The sequence below is a fragment of the Aotus nancymaae genome, unplaced genomic scaffold (assembly GCF_030222135.1).
Source record: "Aotus nancymaae isolate 86718 unplaced genomic scaffold, 86718_ANA_hifiasm-v0.15.2.pri h1tg000032l_0, whole genome shotgun sequence".
In the NCBI taxonomy this organism is placed as follows: domain Eukaryota; kingdom Metazoa; phylum Chordata; class Mammalia; order Primates; family Aotidae; genus Aotus; species Aotus nancymaae.
Genome location: NW_026988445.1, coordinates 18,059,148 through 18,078,873, shown reverse-complemented (window position 1 = coordinate 18,078,873; position 19,726 = coordinate 18,059,148). Strand labels below are relative to the sequence as shown.

Genomic DNA, 19,726 nt, shown 5'->3' with positions numbered 1-19,726 from the left:
GTCTCATTAATGTCATTCCCTAAACATACAAGTTTTTTTCTCCCGATTAATCTGTAATAACTGTCTTTTAACCTTAGCCAGAAGGATTAGAATTAGCTATTTGCCCAGTAGCAACATTCCAAAATTGGCACACCCATCACCCACATTCCTGCTAGTCATGAAGGCTTTAAGCCTAGCCTGTATCATTTAAAACTCTTTCAATTCAGTTTTCCAATTTTCTGTGAATCTGAATTTGTAAATTTTTAAATCCTTATTTTTGTTAGTTTTGATTTGTTTTCTGCCTGCAACTGTCTGGGTGCCCTGATAAAAGTACTTGCTGTTGTCAGACAACCTCTCATAACCAGACACCACCCTTGCAGTACCAGCCCTTTGCCTTAGACCACAAGTGTAAGTATGAAATGTCATTTTCAGTTTCACCTTTGCACTCAGCATGTTTAGCCTTCTGCATTATTAGATTTGATAAACTGTAGAGGAGGTGCTAAGGGGAAATGGGTAGCACTTGACTCATTTTAAAATTTAAAATACAAACCCTTTAAACTAAACATCCTTTAGTACCATTAACCCTATAGCAACACATACCAGGATATGCCTCAAGCTAAAGCTATACATTTGACCTACAGCATGGAAAATTACCACTATCTTTCACAAATGGGCTCTTAGTGCCTGTCAGGGAGGGGAAATATTATTTAAATGGATATGTATATCCATGTGTGTTTCTGTGTGTATGTGTGTATATATACATATAATTTTTTTAAAGTCATTTTTAATGTAAACACTATAAAGACTACAAAAATAGCTAAATTAAGGAATTATGAGATATTTTAGTCTTCATAAATGTTGTGAAAAATACTTTCGTTCATTTTTGCCATTTATCAACTCTCTATTTATCATACCAGGATATCACTAAGAAAATCATTTGAACGGGAGCCCAGCTGCTTCTGTGGGCAGCATGAGCAGCCTGTCATTTAATAGACGGTGTCTCTTGTCCTTAGGTCAAAAGGTGTTTGGTTCTGACTCAGAAGCTGATGGATTAAATGAAGTCTTTAGTAGGAAATTAATATGTTGGATCCAAAGCCACCTGTGTTTTGAAGTCCCAGAAAAGTGTTTATGTTAAATCTAAAGCTACCTGGGTTTTTGAAATCCTGTTTGCCAGCCTGAGGGAGGTGACAGTCCAGCGTGTCCCTCAGCTTGAAGGGAAGTCAGAGCCATTTTGAATTTTCTTTGTGGAGTTGCAGGGAACACTGAGAAGGGAGAATAGCCCTTGAGGGACACTTACTTAACTGATCTAGTGCTGGGATTGGATCCTGGAGTGAATTCATAGACATTGGGAATGAGTGGCGAGAAGCAGTTTGGGAATAGCACTCTTCAAATGGAAATGAGGTTTGAAAGGGGAACTAGAGTATTTCTCAAGCAGTCTCTGTGGCAAAGATGAAGAGTTGCTGATGCTGGAGATGCTCAATTAAGGTCTTTCTTGTTTTTGCAAGAGATGATTTATAGTCACTGCTATGGCCCCGGCCTCTGGCCGTCAAAGGTGACTGACATTCTATCACTGTCATTTTAAGGAAAGCATATGAACCTAAAAGGCTGATTTAAAGGAAATAACAACTCATCAGAATTATGCATGAGTTGTTATATAATGTGAGTGAATTTAGTAAATATGTCCAATAAAAATGGAAATGAAATTTCTTGCTGCAGTGCATCTGTTTTGTGTGATTTTTTCATACTTTGTTGATATACTACCCAAGACATTTTTCTGTATAATGCAAAACATTGGAAATTTTCTCATGTTATCATGAGTCTAAATTATTATTCTCTCATCATTCTATAAAATTAAAACTTTATGTCCTCATCTCCTGTTTTGCTGTATGTTGCCTGATCATTCAACTCCCTGAAGTATGCCGAGAGAAGAATATAGAAATAGAAGGAAAACTCACTTTTGTCATTTTAACAGTTTTTATTTTTATGTGTATATCTACACACATACATAAATAGATGGTGAGCTGAAATCTGGACTCAAGTGAGCTTTTTTTGTTTTAATTTTTTTTCCACGTTTTATCCCATTTATTATTCATTACAAAGCAGACTTTCTCTTTCCAGCTTTTAGATTCAAGGGGTACATGTGCAGGTGTGTTACATGGGTAAATTGTGTGTCATGGGGGTTTGGTGTACAGATAATTTCGTCACCCAGGTAATCAGCATGCTACCCAGCAGATAGTGTTTCCATCCTCACCCTTCTCTCACCTTTCACCCTCAAGTAGGCCCTGGTGTCTATTGTTCCCTTCTTTCTGTCCATGTGTACTCAGTGTGTAGCTCCCACTTGTAAGCAAGAACATGGCAGCATTTGGTTTTCTGTGCTCATGTTAATTTGCTTAGGATAATGGCCTCTGGCTCCACCCATGTTGCTGCAAAAGACATGATTTTATTCTTTCCTATGGCTTTGTAGTTTTCCATGGTGTATATGCACCACATTTTCTTTATCCAGACCACTGTTGATGAGCATCTAGGTTGATTACATGTCTTCATTGTTATAGTGCTGCAATGAACGTATACGTGCATGTGTCTCAAGGGAGCTTTTATATTAGATTTCCAATGTATTGGTATGGATAATAAAAATTATGTCTAGTATTGTCTTATGGACCCTCTAGTAATGAATTTTGATAAGAAATATGAAAACAATGCAGAACAAAGGTAACCTAAAGTACAATCACTATTCTGAGTCCTCTGGCCAGTTCCTCCAATATAAAGTTCACATTGTTCTCTCACTTCCTAAAGTAAGAACATAGGATTATAGAATTTAAAGTAGATTGCCTTGCATTTACTCATTCATTCATTAATTCAATCATTCACTCACTCTTAACCAGTTTGTGCTAGGAACTGACCTGAGCACTAGGGCTATTAAAATGGATAGGACAGATGTAATCTGACTTTCATGGGCTCCTTTTAGTCTTTCTGGTTTTCTATAATGCAGTAGTACTTATTCATATTTTGGCTATTTAAAAGCGATTTTCTCAGCTTATAGCAACAACTTACTACTTAATAATAAATGTCTCAAAGTAGTGTGGAAAATGCTGTCACCCTCTCCAATTAATAATCTACACTTCAGTGCCCACATGGTTTTTCATTTTGAATGTTGCAATATTACCATCACAGTAGAAGGAATGCAGAGGGTAACGGTAAAGCATGAGCATTGTGTTAGACCAGTAATCATCTCATGCTTGACAGGTTACACCACAGCTACCATAGTGGATAGCCATTGGATGTCCTCCCTCATAGAAATACATTCTTCAAAATCAGGCATCAGATAGCTAACTACTGAGAACCTCCTCTGTATAATTTTGAAACATTATAGTGCAATAAAATGTTATTCCTGCTCTCAAGCTTTCTAAGAAACAAAAGCAGCATTTGATTTGGACAGGAACATGCTGAGCTTCTGTCCAGTGCCCTGCTAGGTACTGGGTATACAAAGGCACCATCTGCCCCTGGGTCTGCTTCTGGTGAGGGAGGAAAAGGATGGAAGGAAGCTGATAAATTAGTCAATGCCACATAACCTCACTTCCTATTCATACAACACCTTTTCAATTCATGACCTTTATAAGAGGGCTTGGTCAAATGGGATTCTGGTCCAGATGTCTCTTATTCTGCCTATTCTGGGTATCTCTCTGTTTCTATCTGTAAATTAAGGAATTTGTTGAAAAGCAAATACTATTTCATTTAGTGCCTATTTCATGTATAACACTGCCCTAACCTTTACAGTAAGTTATACTATGTGGTTATGTCCCTGTTGGAAGCCTTTGATTTTTTATGTACCAGAAATAATTTGTGATTCAAGTGAATGAGCATCAATTACCCCCGTCACCTTGCTGGATAATTTGAAGTCTTTTAGCTATTAGCGGGCTATTAGCATAACAGACATTAAAATGATTAAAATATTAGTGATTACTTTAATCCCTAGGGCTGTAAAAGGATTCTTTTACAAAATGCATAATATTTAAAAAAAAATTTATTTGTTTTAGAGGATCAGCTTTTGTTTCCAAAGATTGTTTTAGCACCTTCTGAAAAATATGACATAGTGTAGGCTGCATTAGCTGTTCTTTGATGATTTTCTTTAAAAAACAAATAGCCATATGTTTTAGGAAGAACACTGAGCTTAGAGTCAGAGGTATCCTTTTAGTATTTCTGGTTTTCTAAAATGTGGTAGTACTTATATTTTGGCTATTTAAAAGTGAGTTTCTCAAACTGTAGCAACAGCTTACTACTTAATAATAAATGTCTCAAAGTAGTATAGAAAATGCTGTCACCGTCTCCAATTAATAATCTACACTTTAGTGCCCACGTGTTTTTTTCATTTTGAATGTTGGAATATTACAGAATTATACCAAGCAGATTCTCAATAGCTAGCTATCTGATGCCTGATTTTTGAAGAATGTATTTCTACGAGGGAGAACGTCCAATGGCTGTCCACTATGGTAGCCATGGTGTAACCCGTCAAGCATGAGATGGTTACTGGTCTAACATAATCAGAGCTATCTCTGATTAGCTGTATCATCTTTCCAACCTCTCTAGCCCTTCTTCTGAAAAATGGAGATTTTCTTTGTACCTCACAAATTTTTATGAAAGTCAAATAATATACGTGGAACACTATAAAAGTGTTATACACGCCAAGGTGGTGGATCGGAAGTAAAGAATAGCATTTCAGTATTTTGTAAGACTTTTCCTTAGATTATTGGGTTCACTTAAAGGTTCTCTGTGATGCAGCCAAGTAAAGTAAAACCAATAGGGAATTTCAGAGTCCAGTAAATGCAAGTTACAGTCATGGGATTAGATTAAGCTGTAGCTGCATAGTCTATAGTACCTGATCCAACTAACTGTTCAACTGCCCTCTCTTTTTTTCGTAAGAATATGCATTCTTCCCTTAGGGCTCCTCTCCTTTCTTAGTTTTGAAGTAGCATAATACAAAGTCATGTGTACTTCTTTTATGTAAGATGAAAGGAATAATAGGATAATGATATTATTGTTCTGTAGAGGAATATAGATAAAGAAAATTTTACAGCTCTAAAGATTTTTTCATTGAAAGTTAAACTTTAAAATTCCAGAACTCTATAAACATCTGTTAGCTCAAATTTTCATAAAATTTTACGTGCCTTTTGCAGTTTAATGTTGGTTTCCCCCTTTTTCTAGAAACAAAAAGTAGTAGTGTCTGTTTGTAATGAACTTCTTTCTTTGAAGCTGTCACTTGAGGAAATTTACAAATTTTGTGTAATTTAATCTTATGCACCCTTTGGTGTTACTGTTTTGTTTTCAAGGGGAGAGCCTAAGAGGTTGTCACATTTCTAAGCTACACATCATCACGTCTGGGTTTTGAGCCCAGAGCGCAAACTCTCTCTTTAATGGAGACAGTTCGGTGTCTAGGGTTCCTGTTGGGAACAAATAGAAAAAACTATATGGTTTGACTGGACTCTAACAGTGATGGTCTTTACGGTCAGCCTGCAGAAGTTGAAGCCGTGCTTTAGAACCAAGTCCATATCCTGGCCAGCAGGAATTCTACCTTTCAGTGTCCAAATTACTGTTGGTAAATGGAAGATTCTTCCAAGAAACTCAAGGTGTCATTGGAAAGGAATGGGCCTGGGTGGGTGGATACCATCTTGGGGGCCTTTCTGGATGCCTCTGAAGTTATGGGGCCCATACACTACAGTACTTGGTAGTGACTGTGCTGTCTGTTAACTGTGAGCAAGATTGGACAACCCCTCTTTGCTGATCATGTTCAGGAAGCCGGGAAGTGGTGGCAGCTGTAACTAAGAAATCTTCTGGTGGAAAACTTAGCTTTAGGCATCAGGAAGCAGGGGAGAAAGCCAATGAGTATGAATACTCATGAGAGTATCCCTTTTACAGGATTAAGCCATCCCAGGAAGTCCAGGCTGGTGAGTTCAGAAGGACAAGTAGTACTGTTTTTAGAATACAGCAGTAAAATATGAGATCCTCTGAGGATGCCATATAATAGAATTTCTTGTCATTCTTATAGTTTGATAATGCCACATTTTTAACAAGCACATTTTCAATGACCTTCTTGGTCTACAGAGTGTTTTGCCTTCCAGTGTATGTTTTTGAGAGAGAAGAGAGAATAGACTCAGAAAAGTTATTGGCTAGACAAGAAATGTGAAAAATCACACTTATTTTTAACCCTGAAGCTGAGTTTGTATTGATCCCTACGTAGCATGGTAATTAGGAGAATAAGTTGATGATGTGTACATTTGCTATGGAGCAAAGAGGAAATGAATATGCATACATAAAAGTGATCCCACAGCCTTATCTAACATTTTTTAGTATCTCCTACTGGCAAGCAAACTGTAAAGAATGTGCCAGAAGCTGGAAATGCAATTTCCATCCATTGACTTGATTTGATATGTCGAGAGGAAGCCAAGCATGTGTATCAATGAGGTCTGAATTTTTCTACTGTAGCAGGAAAGCAAAAGTTTTTTCTTTAAAAATGTTTGAATTACATTAAGGTTGAGCAGCTCATTTTTTTAGAAATGTCTTCTTGTGCTACGTCTTTGGGCGTTTGGTCTGCTCAGGTTTCAATTAGCCTTGATTTACTCATCAAAATATTTGCCATGTGTCCCATCCACAGCAGCCCCAGGTTTGATACTCCAGACGAGCTGGAGTGTCTTGCCTGATGTCCTATGCTAGAACCCCTCAAGAGGGAGAGAGGATGCATGCCATGGAGGACGCAGATCCATTTCTGATGGGCACTGCAGCTTGAGGACCGCTCTGGGCTCATTTGTCATTCTTCTTTTATGTCTTTTCCCATTTCCCTAAACATTGGTTGAATTTTCCTTATGCATCCTTTAAGGAATTTCTCATACATGTGGAGCAGAACTGAGTTTGACTAGGTTTGATGATTGCTTATGCTATATCAGTAGTACTAATTTGGCACCTTAATCATAGAAGTAAACAAAGCAAAATCTAGTTCACGAGAGTAGTTGCTATAAAAGTGTCACATAATAACAAAATTAGTTTTGATTTTAAGATAAAACCATTTTTTTAGAATAGCTAATTTTTATTAGGGCAAAAGAATGCCAGTTCGTAGTATTTTAAAAGACCTTTCTTGTATGACTTTCTGCACAAGGTTGGAGATAAAATAATTCCACCCAGATTCCCTCCTTAACTTAATAGATTACACAGATTTTTGCCCACTCTCCCAAAATATGAGTCATGATTATGCATTTATATTACATGTTTCTTCCAAGCCTCAAGCTAAATTATAGCGTCTTACAAAGACTACAGTCTATGGGCATGAATTAAGTAGACCACACTACTCAGCCATCTGTCTCTTTCTTTTTCTTTCTTTCTTTCTTTCTTTCTTTCCTTCTTTCTTTCCTTCTTTCTTTCTTTCTTTCTTTCTTTCTTTCTTTCTTTCTTTCTTTCTTTCTTTCTTTCTTTCTCTTTCTTTCTTTCTCTTTCTTTCTCTCATTCTCTCATTTCTCTCTCTCTTTTTCTCTCTTTCTCTCTCTCCCCCCCCCCCCTCAAAAACCATACTAAACAAACTCGAAGGCCAAACAAGCATTGGAAATGCAAAGTTGCCCTTTGGTTCACAAGATTCAAGGTTCACATTCTTTTCACTCAACATATAACTCCAAGATCTTTGACTTGGATGCCAGTAGTCACTTACAGTTCCTGATGTGCACTACTCAGGCAGCTGGAACCCGTGAGATACCAAAGCCTGGTGTTCACCTCAACATCCAGTGACTTGCTTAGAGCATCGATTTGGGTGGAAGACAAAAGTAGATTTTCTTGATGTTTTGTTATCTTTGTCATATCTTAACTTTGATTTTTTTATTAGGTTATTAGCTATGGGGATGAATCAGTAGTCCTAGGGATGTGGTATCTTAATAAACAGAAAACACTTGGAAACAATATAAATACATGAGCAAAACTTGTAGAGCCTTGGCATTTTATAAGAAAATAATGCAACCCAATGTAATTTGGGTTTACTCAGTTTGACCAAAAATGTAACTGTTAAACTCAGTAAATCCAGAGTAACATAAACTAAATAAGAGAGATGAATTTTACTTTCAGGAGGGGGAATAGAGTTAAAATAAAAGATAAGAACTAATGTTTACTGATGCACAGAGAAATCACTACCTCATGTTCTGTAAACAGGTGTAAGATTTCTTTAGGAGGGCATATTCAGTCTACTCTTCTCTGTCAACACTACCATCAAAGGATAGCGTTACCATCAATTCGGTTTCCCAACCCAAAAGTTAGGGTGTTGTTTTTTATTTTGTTCTTTCTTTGTCTCAAGCTCCAAGTACTATGGATTTGACAAGTTAGAAATAACTTTCACCCAGAATTCTACAGGCATTTCCTTTGTTATATTTTGTGCCTTCCAGTATTGTAGTTGAGAAGAATGGGGCCATTCCACACCCAGATCCTTAGACACTTAGGCTCCTACCCATCCCGTCCCCAGCACCGTAGGCTTACTTCCTTAACCCAGGAGTCTGAATTCCCCAATGATGTGTTTTCATGTGGACAATTTTTTATTCATTGGTCTGGGTACTCTCTGGACCTTTTAATCTAGTTTTGCATATCTTTTAGTTCTAGAAATGTCCGTATACTATTTCTTAATAATTTTTCTCCCCTACTTTTTTCCCTGTCTTCTTTGATAACTCTGTCTGGTAGTTGTTGGACTTTTTGGATTGAACTTAGTTTTCTTAGGTTTTTCTCTCTCACAACTGTTTGGGAGAATTTCTCAGTTTACCTTCCAACTATCTTACTGGATTTTTTAATGTTTAATTTTAACTCTCATAAGTTCCCCCTTTTCTTCAGCAATCTAGTTGCTCCATGAGCTTCACTGCAGAGTGATTGGATGGTTTACATCTGCTTGTCTTTTCTCTAGAGAACCATCTTCTTTGATCTCTATGGGGTGGTGAGCATTCTGAGGCCAAGTTTGGAGGAAAGAGAAGTGGCCCTGGGTCTCATCTCTACCTCGGGCTTGTTTTCATTCCTGTTCTTCTCCGCACCTCACACCCCTGACTCTGCATCTTTTCTGTTCTCTAAAGACTACTGCTCTTGCCCTGCAGTGGCAGGGGATTAGTTGCTGCCTGACTGGGCCAGGCCCTGTGTGGACCTCAGCCCCCAGGGCCAAACTTCTTTTTCCTCCTTTCTAAGTAACATCTATGCCTAAATCTTCCTTTTCACTTGGCCTTCTGCAGTGCTTGGTGCTTCCTGTCCCTGCACAGTTTTGGGGTTCTGCAAGGGCAATGGTCTTCCTTCCTATTGAGTTTTCACTCTGCACACCCCTTGGTTTCACCTTCCTCTGCTCTGCTAAACCATAACCTTTCTTCCATTCACCTCCAACTTTACCCGCTGTCTGTTAAATTCAGTTGGCAGTTGAGGTTGTTTCTGATTCTTGTTCTCCTTGTTCTTTTGTGATGATTTTCAGAAAAGGCTAAAACTTTTACTATACTGTGCTGACAGTGGAATTCTGCTTTTTAAAATAGTGATCCCTTGCTCTAGTAGATTTCTTGAAGGGCAAATATTAGGAAGTTTATTGTTGCTGTTGTTCTATGTTGATTGTGGAATATCTAGGGAGAGGCACTGGTTTGGGATGCTGACTCCTTTGGCAACATGGTAAATTGGAATTATTTGCCCTAGCACTCAAAAGTTGATACTTATCCAGTCTTCCTGTGTTTTTGCCAAACTACACCAATTAGCTTTGTAGGCAGACTTTAGTCAAGTTAACAGTACTCCTTGCACTGTGCAATGGGTGGGAACCTTAGGGACAGCTGACTTAAATAATATATTTTAAGTTAAAGAGTCTTAAGTACCTGACTAATCGTTTGAGCACATGGGAAAGCTGTCTAGGAGGTGACCTTTTAGGGAGCCTAAGAGAGTAACTATGGCAACTAAAAACCACACGTGACTTTCACATGATGGGCACTCAGGTTTTTCCTGAATTGTGACAGCTTTTACTAGTTGCACTTTTCACTTCTCTCAGACTCAATAAAAGAGTGATTTGTAACTCTGATTCCTGATTATATTAATATAACTACAGTTTAAAAATCTGTTCAGATTATATAAATGAAGTATTTTTAATCTGTTCAAATTTATTTATCACCCATGTTTAATGTTCTTGATTCCACATATGCATATTAAAGATATAGTCAGTTCTGTCCTAGAAGTTTGCTAATTACCTGGAAAGACAGAATTTATATATGAAATGCCTAACAGCAATATCCATCAACTAGCCAGAGCCAAAACCATGATACTGATCATACTGATCCATCCTGGTTGTAAATAGACAAGGCCACTGTAGCCAAGAATGGGGCTGTTGCATGCAGCTGCATGGCTTGTGTAGAAAGGTACCTTCCTGCAGTGGTGAGGGACCACTGAGGTTCAGCCACTCTCTGCACATGGGCCTGTATCTGTGAGAACATCTGTGCAGAGCGCACACAAATTGTACCATCGCTTGCCATCCTTTGCACTATGCAGCACAGTCAGCAAACCTTGTGGAGAAGGCAAGATTTGAGTTGAGATTTGGGTCACACTGGGAGATGTGATTGCCAGGAGATGGGGCTGGAGACTGGTTCCTCTACAGGAGCACTGTCCAATATAGAGATTCCATCTGGATTTTCCAGCAACCATGTTTAAAGAAGAAAAAAGAAACAGGTGGAATTATTTTTAGTAATATATTTTAACTTTATATCTCCAAAATACTATCAACATCCAAAAAATGTTAAGCGATTATTAATGAGATAGTTTACATTACTTTTTGTATTAGGTCTTTGCAGTCTGGAGTACATTTCACACTTACAGCATATCTCAAATCAGAAGCTAAATTATATCCTGAGTACCTGCTGTGTTTATATTTCATAAAATTTAAAGTTGAAAACATAGATTCACATATCCAAGTTATTCTAAACACTTAAAAAATGAATCAGAGCATCAGTTTTTAAATTTAAATTAATGAAGTGAAATCACTGTGTTCCTCCATAACACTAGCCCATTTCAGGTGCGCAGAGGCCTCTGAGTGGCTCTCTGAGCCACCTCTGGCAACTGCTGTGTGGGCAGTGTGACTCTGAAGGGACTGAGCTGGACAAGCCAGTGCCAGGCACACAGTGTTCCTGAAAGACAGTAAGGAGACATTGAAGTTTTAAGGAAAAGAAATCTCGTACAAAGTTTGTAATAAGGAGGAACTATAGACAGAGACCTTAGACTCCACCAACTCCTGTATGTTGAACACAGACATGGCTTAGTACTTTTGGTCACTCAACTGGTTATGCTGCATTTAACCAAAGGCTTTTTTGAAGAATAAATCATCAGACAAAAGGAAGTTTTTCTATTTAATAAGATTTTTTTCTACAACTTTATTGAGGTATAGTTGATGCACAATTAACTGCATATATACAAAGCATACAGTTTGATGAATTTTGGCCCATGTATGAAATAGTCACCACAAACAAGATAATGGACATTTCCATCACCCTAAAAGTGATGAACATTTGCTTAGGGGGTCTTATTTCTAGGGTGCCTGGTAGTGAATGTGAGGACCACAGGTCTAGTCTTGGTCCTGCTGAGTAGCTGTGAACAAGGTGTTACAGTCTCTGGAGACTTTTGATTTCTAATTATCATAGATAGTACTTGTTATCTCCAGAAATATATTTAAAATATCTAACTTACAAGTCCTGGAGGCCTCTGCTGTGCCAGGTGTTAATTTTTTTTTAATTGTATTGGGGGTCTTGGGACAGCAGCTCCTTACCCACTGGTAGTTGAGCATTTTAATAACCATACAGCTGTATTAACAGGTACCAGCATAGATGATGTGTGGCTGCACAGCAGCCAGGAAAAAAGCCGCAAACAGCCTTTCTCATTTCTAGACTCAGTCATTGCTGGCAGAAGAGGAATTGAATAGTGTGGGAATGTGGTTTTATTGTAGGTAAGATGCTCCTAAGGGTGGATCGCTTTGCATCATTGACTTGGAGCCAGGAGAGGCACACACCGCGTGATGTGTGTTGATGGGTGCCGCTGTGAGTAAGCCATGCTGACGGCTCAGCTGCAAGCCTCCCTTCTCACCATCTCTTCTTGGCCCAACAGAGGATGTTCAGAGCTCTGCAGGATCCCCATGGTGGAATACAAACTCGACAGTGAAGGCACCCCCTGCGAGTATAAAACCCCTTTCAGGAGGAACACCACATGGCACCGGGTGCCCACCCCTGCCTTGCAGCCCCTCTCCAGAGCTTCCCCCATCCCCGGCACGCCCGACCGGCTGCAGTGCCAACAGCTGCTCCAGCAGGCCCAGGCCGCCATTCCTCGAAGCACCTCCTTCGACCGGAAGCTGCCCGATGGCACGAGGTAATGCTGGTTTCATTTCCTCAGGGGCGGCCCTTATAAGTCACTTAGGTGAGAACTTGACATTGTAGGGAAGATTTTTTCACTTGGCTTGGTCACTTCTGAGTTAGCTTATTCACAAGTTGGCAAGCAGGGTAGCAGGGCAGGCCCCAGACACGGTGGTACCTGGGGTCTGGCACTCTCCTGGCCCCAAGATGGTGCTGGTAAAATGCAGGTCCTACCCACCAGGGCCACAGCTTTTCCTCTTCATCCAATATCCTTCCTCCATGTCCACTGGCTTCCCAAGATGGGAAAGGTACCCCAGAAACTATTCTACTGGAGCCTTTAGAAAAATGTGAACAGGTTTGAGTATAAATAAAACAAAACTGAACAATCTGTGCTTAAATATCATCAAAATGTGAGGAATACTTTAAGAGGTTCCCAGATCATTAAGACTTTCTCCTTGCTTTTCTCCTTTTAAGTTGAGTTTAAAATTATTTTTTCAAAGAAAGAGTGCATACACTTGTTTAAAGGTTAAATCCAATAGCATTAGAAGCTGGTAAGGGTTTTCAGATGCCTAATTTGCATAGATCATTTTAACAGAACAAAATAATAAATTTCTTATTGTGGTAAATTCCTACTCCTTTTAACTTTTATGTCACATATAAGCCATGGTGATGCCATGAGTTTTCTCAATTATGACGTGTCAGGCTCTGGTCTGGTAGACCATGGACTGGGGGCCAGGCTGGATCACAGCTCTTAACTCACTTGATGTGCTGAAACCATGGGCCTGGTACCGTCAGCCCTGAACCTCCAGTTTCTTCACCTGACAAATGACAGCAGGAAATTTTGAAGATTGAATGGGTCAATGTATATAAAATGCTTAGAACTGGGCCTGGCACTTAGTAAGCTTATGTAAATGTTAACCAGAATTAAGTGATAAGGTTAAAACATTGTGGTCATCCTCTGCCTTCTCCAATTTATTCTTTCCAGAGTGAAGGCAGGAATGGTGTTAATTTAATTTGACATTAAATTATCTTGGTTCTGGGTCTCCTAACTCAAAAGTCAGCTGAGTTTATAACTTTCCCTTATTCAAAGAAATGTACATAGATAGCCCTGGTAAAAGAGGCAGCAGACAGTAAGCAACATATAGAAGGAAGGGAGTTTGCAGAACCTCCCTTATTTAAGTAAATTTGAATAATTATAATTTAAGTAAATTATATTAAATTAAAATTTATTTAAAGTAAAATTAAGTAATTCTAATTTAAGTAAATTATAGGAAAAAACCAGAAGTATTCTAGTAGCAAGGGAAACTTGGCAAGCACATCTTCATCAAGTGAGTTTTCATGAGTATTTTTCATTTTTGCATGTCTGAAAAAAAGATAAATAGGATTACATTCAAGAGATGTGTGAAAATAAATGGTTTTGCCAAATTTAGGTTTATCTTTTTGCATAAGTTTTAAGTATAGAACTAAAATGTGACTTGTTTTATATTTCACATAATAAGAATTAGTAATGTTTTCATAATTCTGTATTCTCAGGAATTGTATTGCTGTTCTTTATTTCTCTGGGAGGGAATCAATCTGTGCTCTAAATCTTTAGACAGTGAAGGCTTGTCCTGTCATATCTGTTTCCTAGAACAAATTGCCAATCATAAACCACCTGATCTCCCCTGGCATCACTGGTTCTTTTTTATTTTTCCATGATTTATTCTGTTTCACATGGCAATATGTTTTTCTTCCTTTTCTTTGTCATTCTCAAAGTAAATTTACTTGAGAAACAAAACAGACCAGGTCAAGGGGCTTGGCAGATAGTTCAGTGCCCTGTAATGACTCTAGTCAACTTTTCAGAAGCTCGCCCAGCAACCAGTCATCCTCCAGCGACCCTGGACCTGGCGGGAGCGGACCCTGGAGACCACAAGTGGGCTACGACGGGTACCACTCATTTTTACCTTACTGCTATCCACTGGGAGGAATGTGTTTCTGTGACTCATTCAAAAGCATTTACTGTGCGCCTGCTGTACCCGGGGCCATGTAGGGAATAAACAAATGCCAGACATGCTTTTAACAAGTGACTTGTCCAGGTTAGAAAGCTCATTATTACTATATAGGTAGGGCTCACTTGTCTGTGTTCTCAGCCTGTCGTTTTTGGTTTTTGTTTTTTCCTTTTTGATGAGGGAAGATATTCAGAACATGAAAATTAAGGATGTGAGGGCTTAGTTGCCCCGGACTTAAATTGCTGATGAGGAAAGACCACTCAAAATCAGAGAAGCAGGTTTAGCATTTGGCTTTTTTTGCTTCCTGTCCAAGAAGCACTGGGAGATTGCCCCAGAACACCTAGCCGAGAGCCGTCCTTTGTAGTATCCATGCAGTATCCAGGAGCCAGCAGCTCAGGCAGAGCCTGAGGACTTCTGTGAATAAAGACACTGAGTTGGCCAATCCCACCACCTCTGGGAAAAGAAGAGCGAGCGTGGCGTCCGGGCATGCTCCTGAGGAGTGGTCTGCCGGGGCCACTGTGACTTGGCGCACTGCTTTGGGTTGGAGTTAGGAGCTGGTTGCACTGCTTGAGAGGAGAGAATGGCCAGTCAGTGGGAAGGACTTCGCTGTGAGGAGCAGCTTACATCACTGCTCCTGCAGGTGCACGGGGAACTTTCTCTGCATTTGTAGTCTGAGTTATATGTGTTTCTCCCCTTAGATAATAGATGGAGTTCTTAAAAGTTGCATGTCAAGCAACTTTCTAAATTACATTGTGTTTTAAGAGAAGTGGTTTTGATGCTGTTTTTTTCTTTTTTTTTTTCTTTTGTATAAATAGAAAAACCTTTTGTGGCTTTTTCTATAAACGAGCGTCTTAAACCAGAATTCTGTAAATAAGGATCACTTTGTAATGTGAATAAGTTTTCTTCTATTTATTTCTTTCATATTTAGGGTTTTCATAAAACAAAGCCTACTTGAATGTAGTCTTTCTTTTTCTTCCCTTTTTTTTTGAGATGGAGCCTCACCGTGTCACCAGGCTGGAGTGCAATGGTGCAATCTCGGCTCACTGCAACCTCCGTCTCTTTGGTTCAAGTGATTCTCCTGCCTCAGCCTCCTGAGTAGCTGGGATTACAGGCATGCACCACTATGCCTGGCTAATTTCTGTATTTTTAGTAGACACAGGTTTTCACCATGTTGGTCAGGCTGGTCTCGAACTCCTGACCTCGTGATCTGCCCACCTTGACTTCCTAAAGTGCTGGGATTACAGGTGTGAGCTACCACACCCAGCCCTTTTTCTTTCTTAAGAAAAATTGAATATAAAGATATATCAATGCCATGTATTCTAGGCATAAGGTAAAAAGCGACCTCCTCCTTAGCTTACTGGGACATTGTCCGATCCTGGACAGTCCTTCAGCCTCCTGGTGTCAGCACCCATTCTTTATCTGTAAATGGCTGTCGTCCAGCTGCTTTTACTGACCTTCTGGTTAAACCAGATCCCACAATTTTGGATGCTTTTAGCTTCTCTGGCGAGGCTGAGCTGACAATTTGCATTTTCATTTGCCAAAAAACCAGTTCCTGGATAGGGCTTTCCCTTACGTATCCCATTTGGAAGCTGACATTCCCGTGCGCTTGCTGGCAGGTGGCACGGTGAGAAAGGACAAGCTCAGATCTGTGTCCTTTTCAGGTGCCAGTCCCCTCTACTGCTCGAACACCAGGGCTCAGGCCCTTTGGAATGTGATGGAGCCAGGGAGAGGGAAGACTCCATGGAAGCAAGCAGGCACCCAGGTAATAAGGAACTCCTGGAAATTGACCTCCCTTGCTCCCCTTTCCTTCTCCCTGACCCCCTCTCCATCACTCATTCATTTTATTCATTCATTCATTCAGCCTATGTGCACCAGGCTGAGGTGATCAGCTGGGTCTCCAGATGCAGGAGAGGGTGTGATCACAGTTGGTTGTGGTTGTGGTACCTGCAGAAATTAAACACTTAGTTTGTGGTGGTGGTTCTGTCTATTTTTGTGGCATATCTATTGGTAAGACCAGAAATTCCTAGAACCACAAGCCTGGTTCGTTTCCCTAACCATTTGTCCGACTTCTGTTTTTCTTTACTCTTTTGCTAACACTGGAAATTAGAAATTCAGCTCCTTCTCTTTATGTGACAGAAACCAAATGGCATGGCCCTCCTTCCAAGGTCCTGAGTTCCTATAAAGAAAGAGCTCTGCAGAAAGATGGAAGTTGCAAAGATTCCCCCAATAAGCTTTCTCACGTAAGTCCTTTGTTCATAAGCCCTTCACTCACCTAGCCAGGACTGCTCTGTCTCGGCACACAGTGGTACAGCCTGCTTCCTGGGGATGCTCAAGAGCACATTACCTCACAGGGCTCTTAGAGGTGAGGTTAAAAAAGGAAACTATCTTCCTGATTTATAAAGGACTCAAACAAAGGTCATACAACAAACTAGTGGCAAAGCCAAAGTTATATCCTCAGCCTTATGATCCTCAATATCCAGTGCAGTAGTTACTAAATCATGTTCCCGTTTGTAATCTGTTAACCACTTACCGATTTAGTGGCACAAAACAGAAGCAGAAACTGCTAAGCAGCGTGTGTGGTCAGAGGAACTCTGCCCATAGGTAGCCATTTACTCTACAGTCACAGACGATTTAATAATCACAGCTACAGCCACCTATCTCACATGTCAGGGTAGAACAGCGCCCATGGTAGTTCTTTACTCCTTTGCATGTGTTGCCATGTTTACCCCTTGAAGAAACCCTAGGAGGTAAGCCTCCAGGGAGACTGTAGCTCAATGAAACAAAACTTCCATTTAAATGTGGAAACAAGAACCATGAGTTATCACAAATAAAGCCAACATTTTAAAGTGGCTTATTTTTTAAAATTTGCAGGTGAAGACAATTTATAAGGTCCTGAATTAACTGGTATCTTTCCTGTATCTTAATGTGTCATCAGCCAGCTTTGCAGTTGTCCCTTAGTGAACACATGCGACATTTCTTCCCTCAGCTGTGACCGCTATCTTGTCTTGAGTCAGCCTCACCATATCTATTTAAATCCACCTTTACAGTGTTCTCATTATTGGTTTCAGCAGAGGGTTGCAGGGTGTGGGCATAGTTTGGAGAATAGCAATATATGATGAAAAGGTCAAGGTGATTTGCTTAAGGATCTGATAGGATGGAATGAAAAAAGATAAGACCAAACCGCTTTAAAATCTACCAGGGAATGGCTCATTCTTATGATTCCAAAGCCCTTTGCTGATGCTTCAGATCTTGTTGCTTTTCCCAGACTGAAGAGAGGCCATGTCTGTATGAACACATTGTACCGACAGGGACAATTCTTCTATTCTGTTTGCTTTTTGTCTTCTAGAGACCCTTCCCCCCAGCCTGCCCCGTCAAGCATTGACTCTTCTTCAGACCTGTTTACTTGAAAGGGAGTCCCATCTCTTAAAGGCTTGGGACATAATTTGACTGGGGCTATCTTAGAGAGAGAGCTCATGTTTACCTTGTGCTTTGCAGCAGCCAAAGTGCTTCTGCATATATTATCCCATTTGCTTCACACAGGAATCACATAAGCTCAGTATTACAAGCACAGAGAGGGTTAGATTAGCCAGAAAGTCCTACCTTTGTCACTGGAACTTGCATCTTCTGCCCCAAACTCAAAGCTGGCACTGTAATTTGTCATAAAAGCATTTTCTTAATAAGTGGCTCTTCTCTTTCCTGTATTAATTTTCCATATTCCATCCTGGATTATGTAACCTTTGTTTATTATTTTCTTGCTAGTGACACTGTGGCCATACTTTTGTGCTTCATGCACAAATAATTAAATAAACATACCCATTTAACTTAGGTAAATTATGGGAAGGAGTATGAATTAGAGACTTCTGCACAAACCAGGTTGTTTTTCAAAAAGGAAATGCTGTCATTGCCCACATTGCAGAGTGAGTAGAAAGGATTCGGGTGAGAGCCCCTGGCTTGTAGCTTTGTGAGTCAGGGAGAGAAGCAGCAGGGTTCGGGATTCACTTGAAGGCTCTCTGTTCCTCTTTCTTCTCAAGATTGGGGATAAAAGTTGCTCCAGTCACTCCAGCAGCAACACGCTCTCCAGCAACACCTCCAGCAACAGTGATGACAAGCACTTTGGGTCTGGCGACCTGATGGACCCCGAATTACTGGGGCTGACCTACATCAAAGGGGCCTCCACCGACAGTGGCATCGACACGGCCCCGTGCATGCCCGCCACCATTCTCGGCCCTGTGCACCTGGCGGGCAGCAGGTCCCTGATCCACAGCCGAGCTGAGCAGTGGGCTGACGCTGCTGATGTCTCGGGGCCTGATGACGAGCCCACCAAGTTGTACTCTGTGCATGGCTACACATCCGCCATCTCTGCCAGCAGTGCTGCGGAAGGCAGCATGGGCGATCTCAGTGAGATATCCTCTCATTCCAGGTAAGCCCCGCCGCATTGCAGAGTAGTACCTGCTGGTGCCACCAAGGCCCTGCCTGTTGGGGTAGGGCAGAAGCCTGAAATATAAGCAGTAGGGGCATAAGGTAGGTTGTGCTATTTTCCTAGCCGTCTGACATCAGAGGAAAGGAAAGACTTGTTTCTACAATATGAAAATGTGAAAATTTGCATGTTAATAAGTCCCTTGTTTGTGATTTCCCCCCCTATTTCCTTAAGTTTGAGCGAAAAGTCAATAGAGATATTAAATGCTCTAGTCAGGCCACTTATATCTCTCCCTAATTCAACCTGATGTCCCTACTTGTTTTGGAGAAGAGGTGGCACTGACTTAATCTTCAGACTGTAGTGGGAAGCCACGAAGGCAGCGTGTGCATGGAGTACGTGTTGCTCCCTGCCATGAGGGCACGCACATACTTCCTCCTTGTTCCTACAGCCCTGACAGCAGGGGAGACCTGAGATCATGTGTGTAACAGTGAAAGTGTGTTCAGCTCTGCAGCTGGGGTTCATTCAATAAAGACTAGCTAAGTGTAAAGGAATTGTGTTCTAAGTACTCTAAGTGTAGATGTTTAATATCTGCTTATGAGTAGTTTTAAACTCCTGTTTGACATACTTACTCTGCAGTGGTTTTAAAATCCCTAATATGTGATTTCTGTTCACTTTCAAAGACTAGGCAGAGGGCAAAGAAATGCATTTATTGAGTTTGGCTGTGGACAGAATTTATTTACAGCAACTACCAATATCATTTTTCTGCTTGTTTCTAAGGCCTTCCCTAATTCAGCTCCAAGTCACTCTCTGACTCCTGCCCAGAATGGTGGAGGGCAGAGTCAGATGAACTAAGAATGGGAATATTTCTTCCAGGTACCTAGTGCCGTGAGGGAGCATTTCTCCAAATGATGGTGCTCAGGGCAGAGCTGTAGAGGTCACAGTGAAAGGCTTTTTATGTTCCTTAGGCTCCCCTTCAGAGTCCTCCCTCA

The 19,726-nt window shown here is 40.4% G+C and overlaps 1 protein-coding gene across 7 annotated transcripts in view; it reads left to right on the top strand.

The window, feature by feature from the left end:
- The window catches only part of SIPA1L2 (signal induced proliferation associated 1 like 2), a 240,857-nt gene that overhangs the window by 183,208 nt on the left and 37,923 nt on the right, over window positions 1-19,726 (top strand). For all 7 annotated transcript variants that reach the window (XR_010345113.1, XM_064383605.1, XM_064383603.1 and 4 more), the window contains 5 exons: window positions 12,091-12,348; window positions 14,175-14,258; window positions 15,982-16,082; window positions 16,457-16,560; window positions 18,352-18,740. Coding sequence is in view for 6 of the 7 variants with exons in the window: in XM_064383605.1 (XP_064239675.1) it covers window positions 12,091-12,348; window positions 14,175-14,258; window positions 15,982-16,082; window positions 16,457-16,560; window positions 18,352-18,740 (936 nt within the window). In the remaining variant the exon portion in view is untranslated. The remainder of the gene's footprint in view (window positions 1-12,090; window positions 12,349-14,174; window positions 14,259-15,981; window positions 16,083-16,456; window positions 16,561-18,351; window positions 18,741-19,726) is intronic.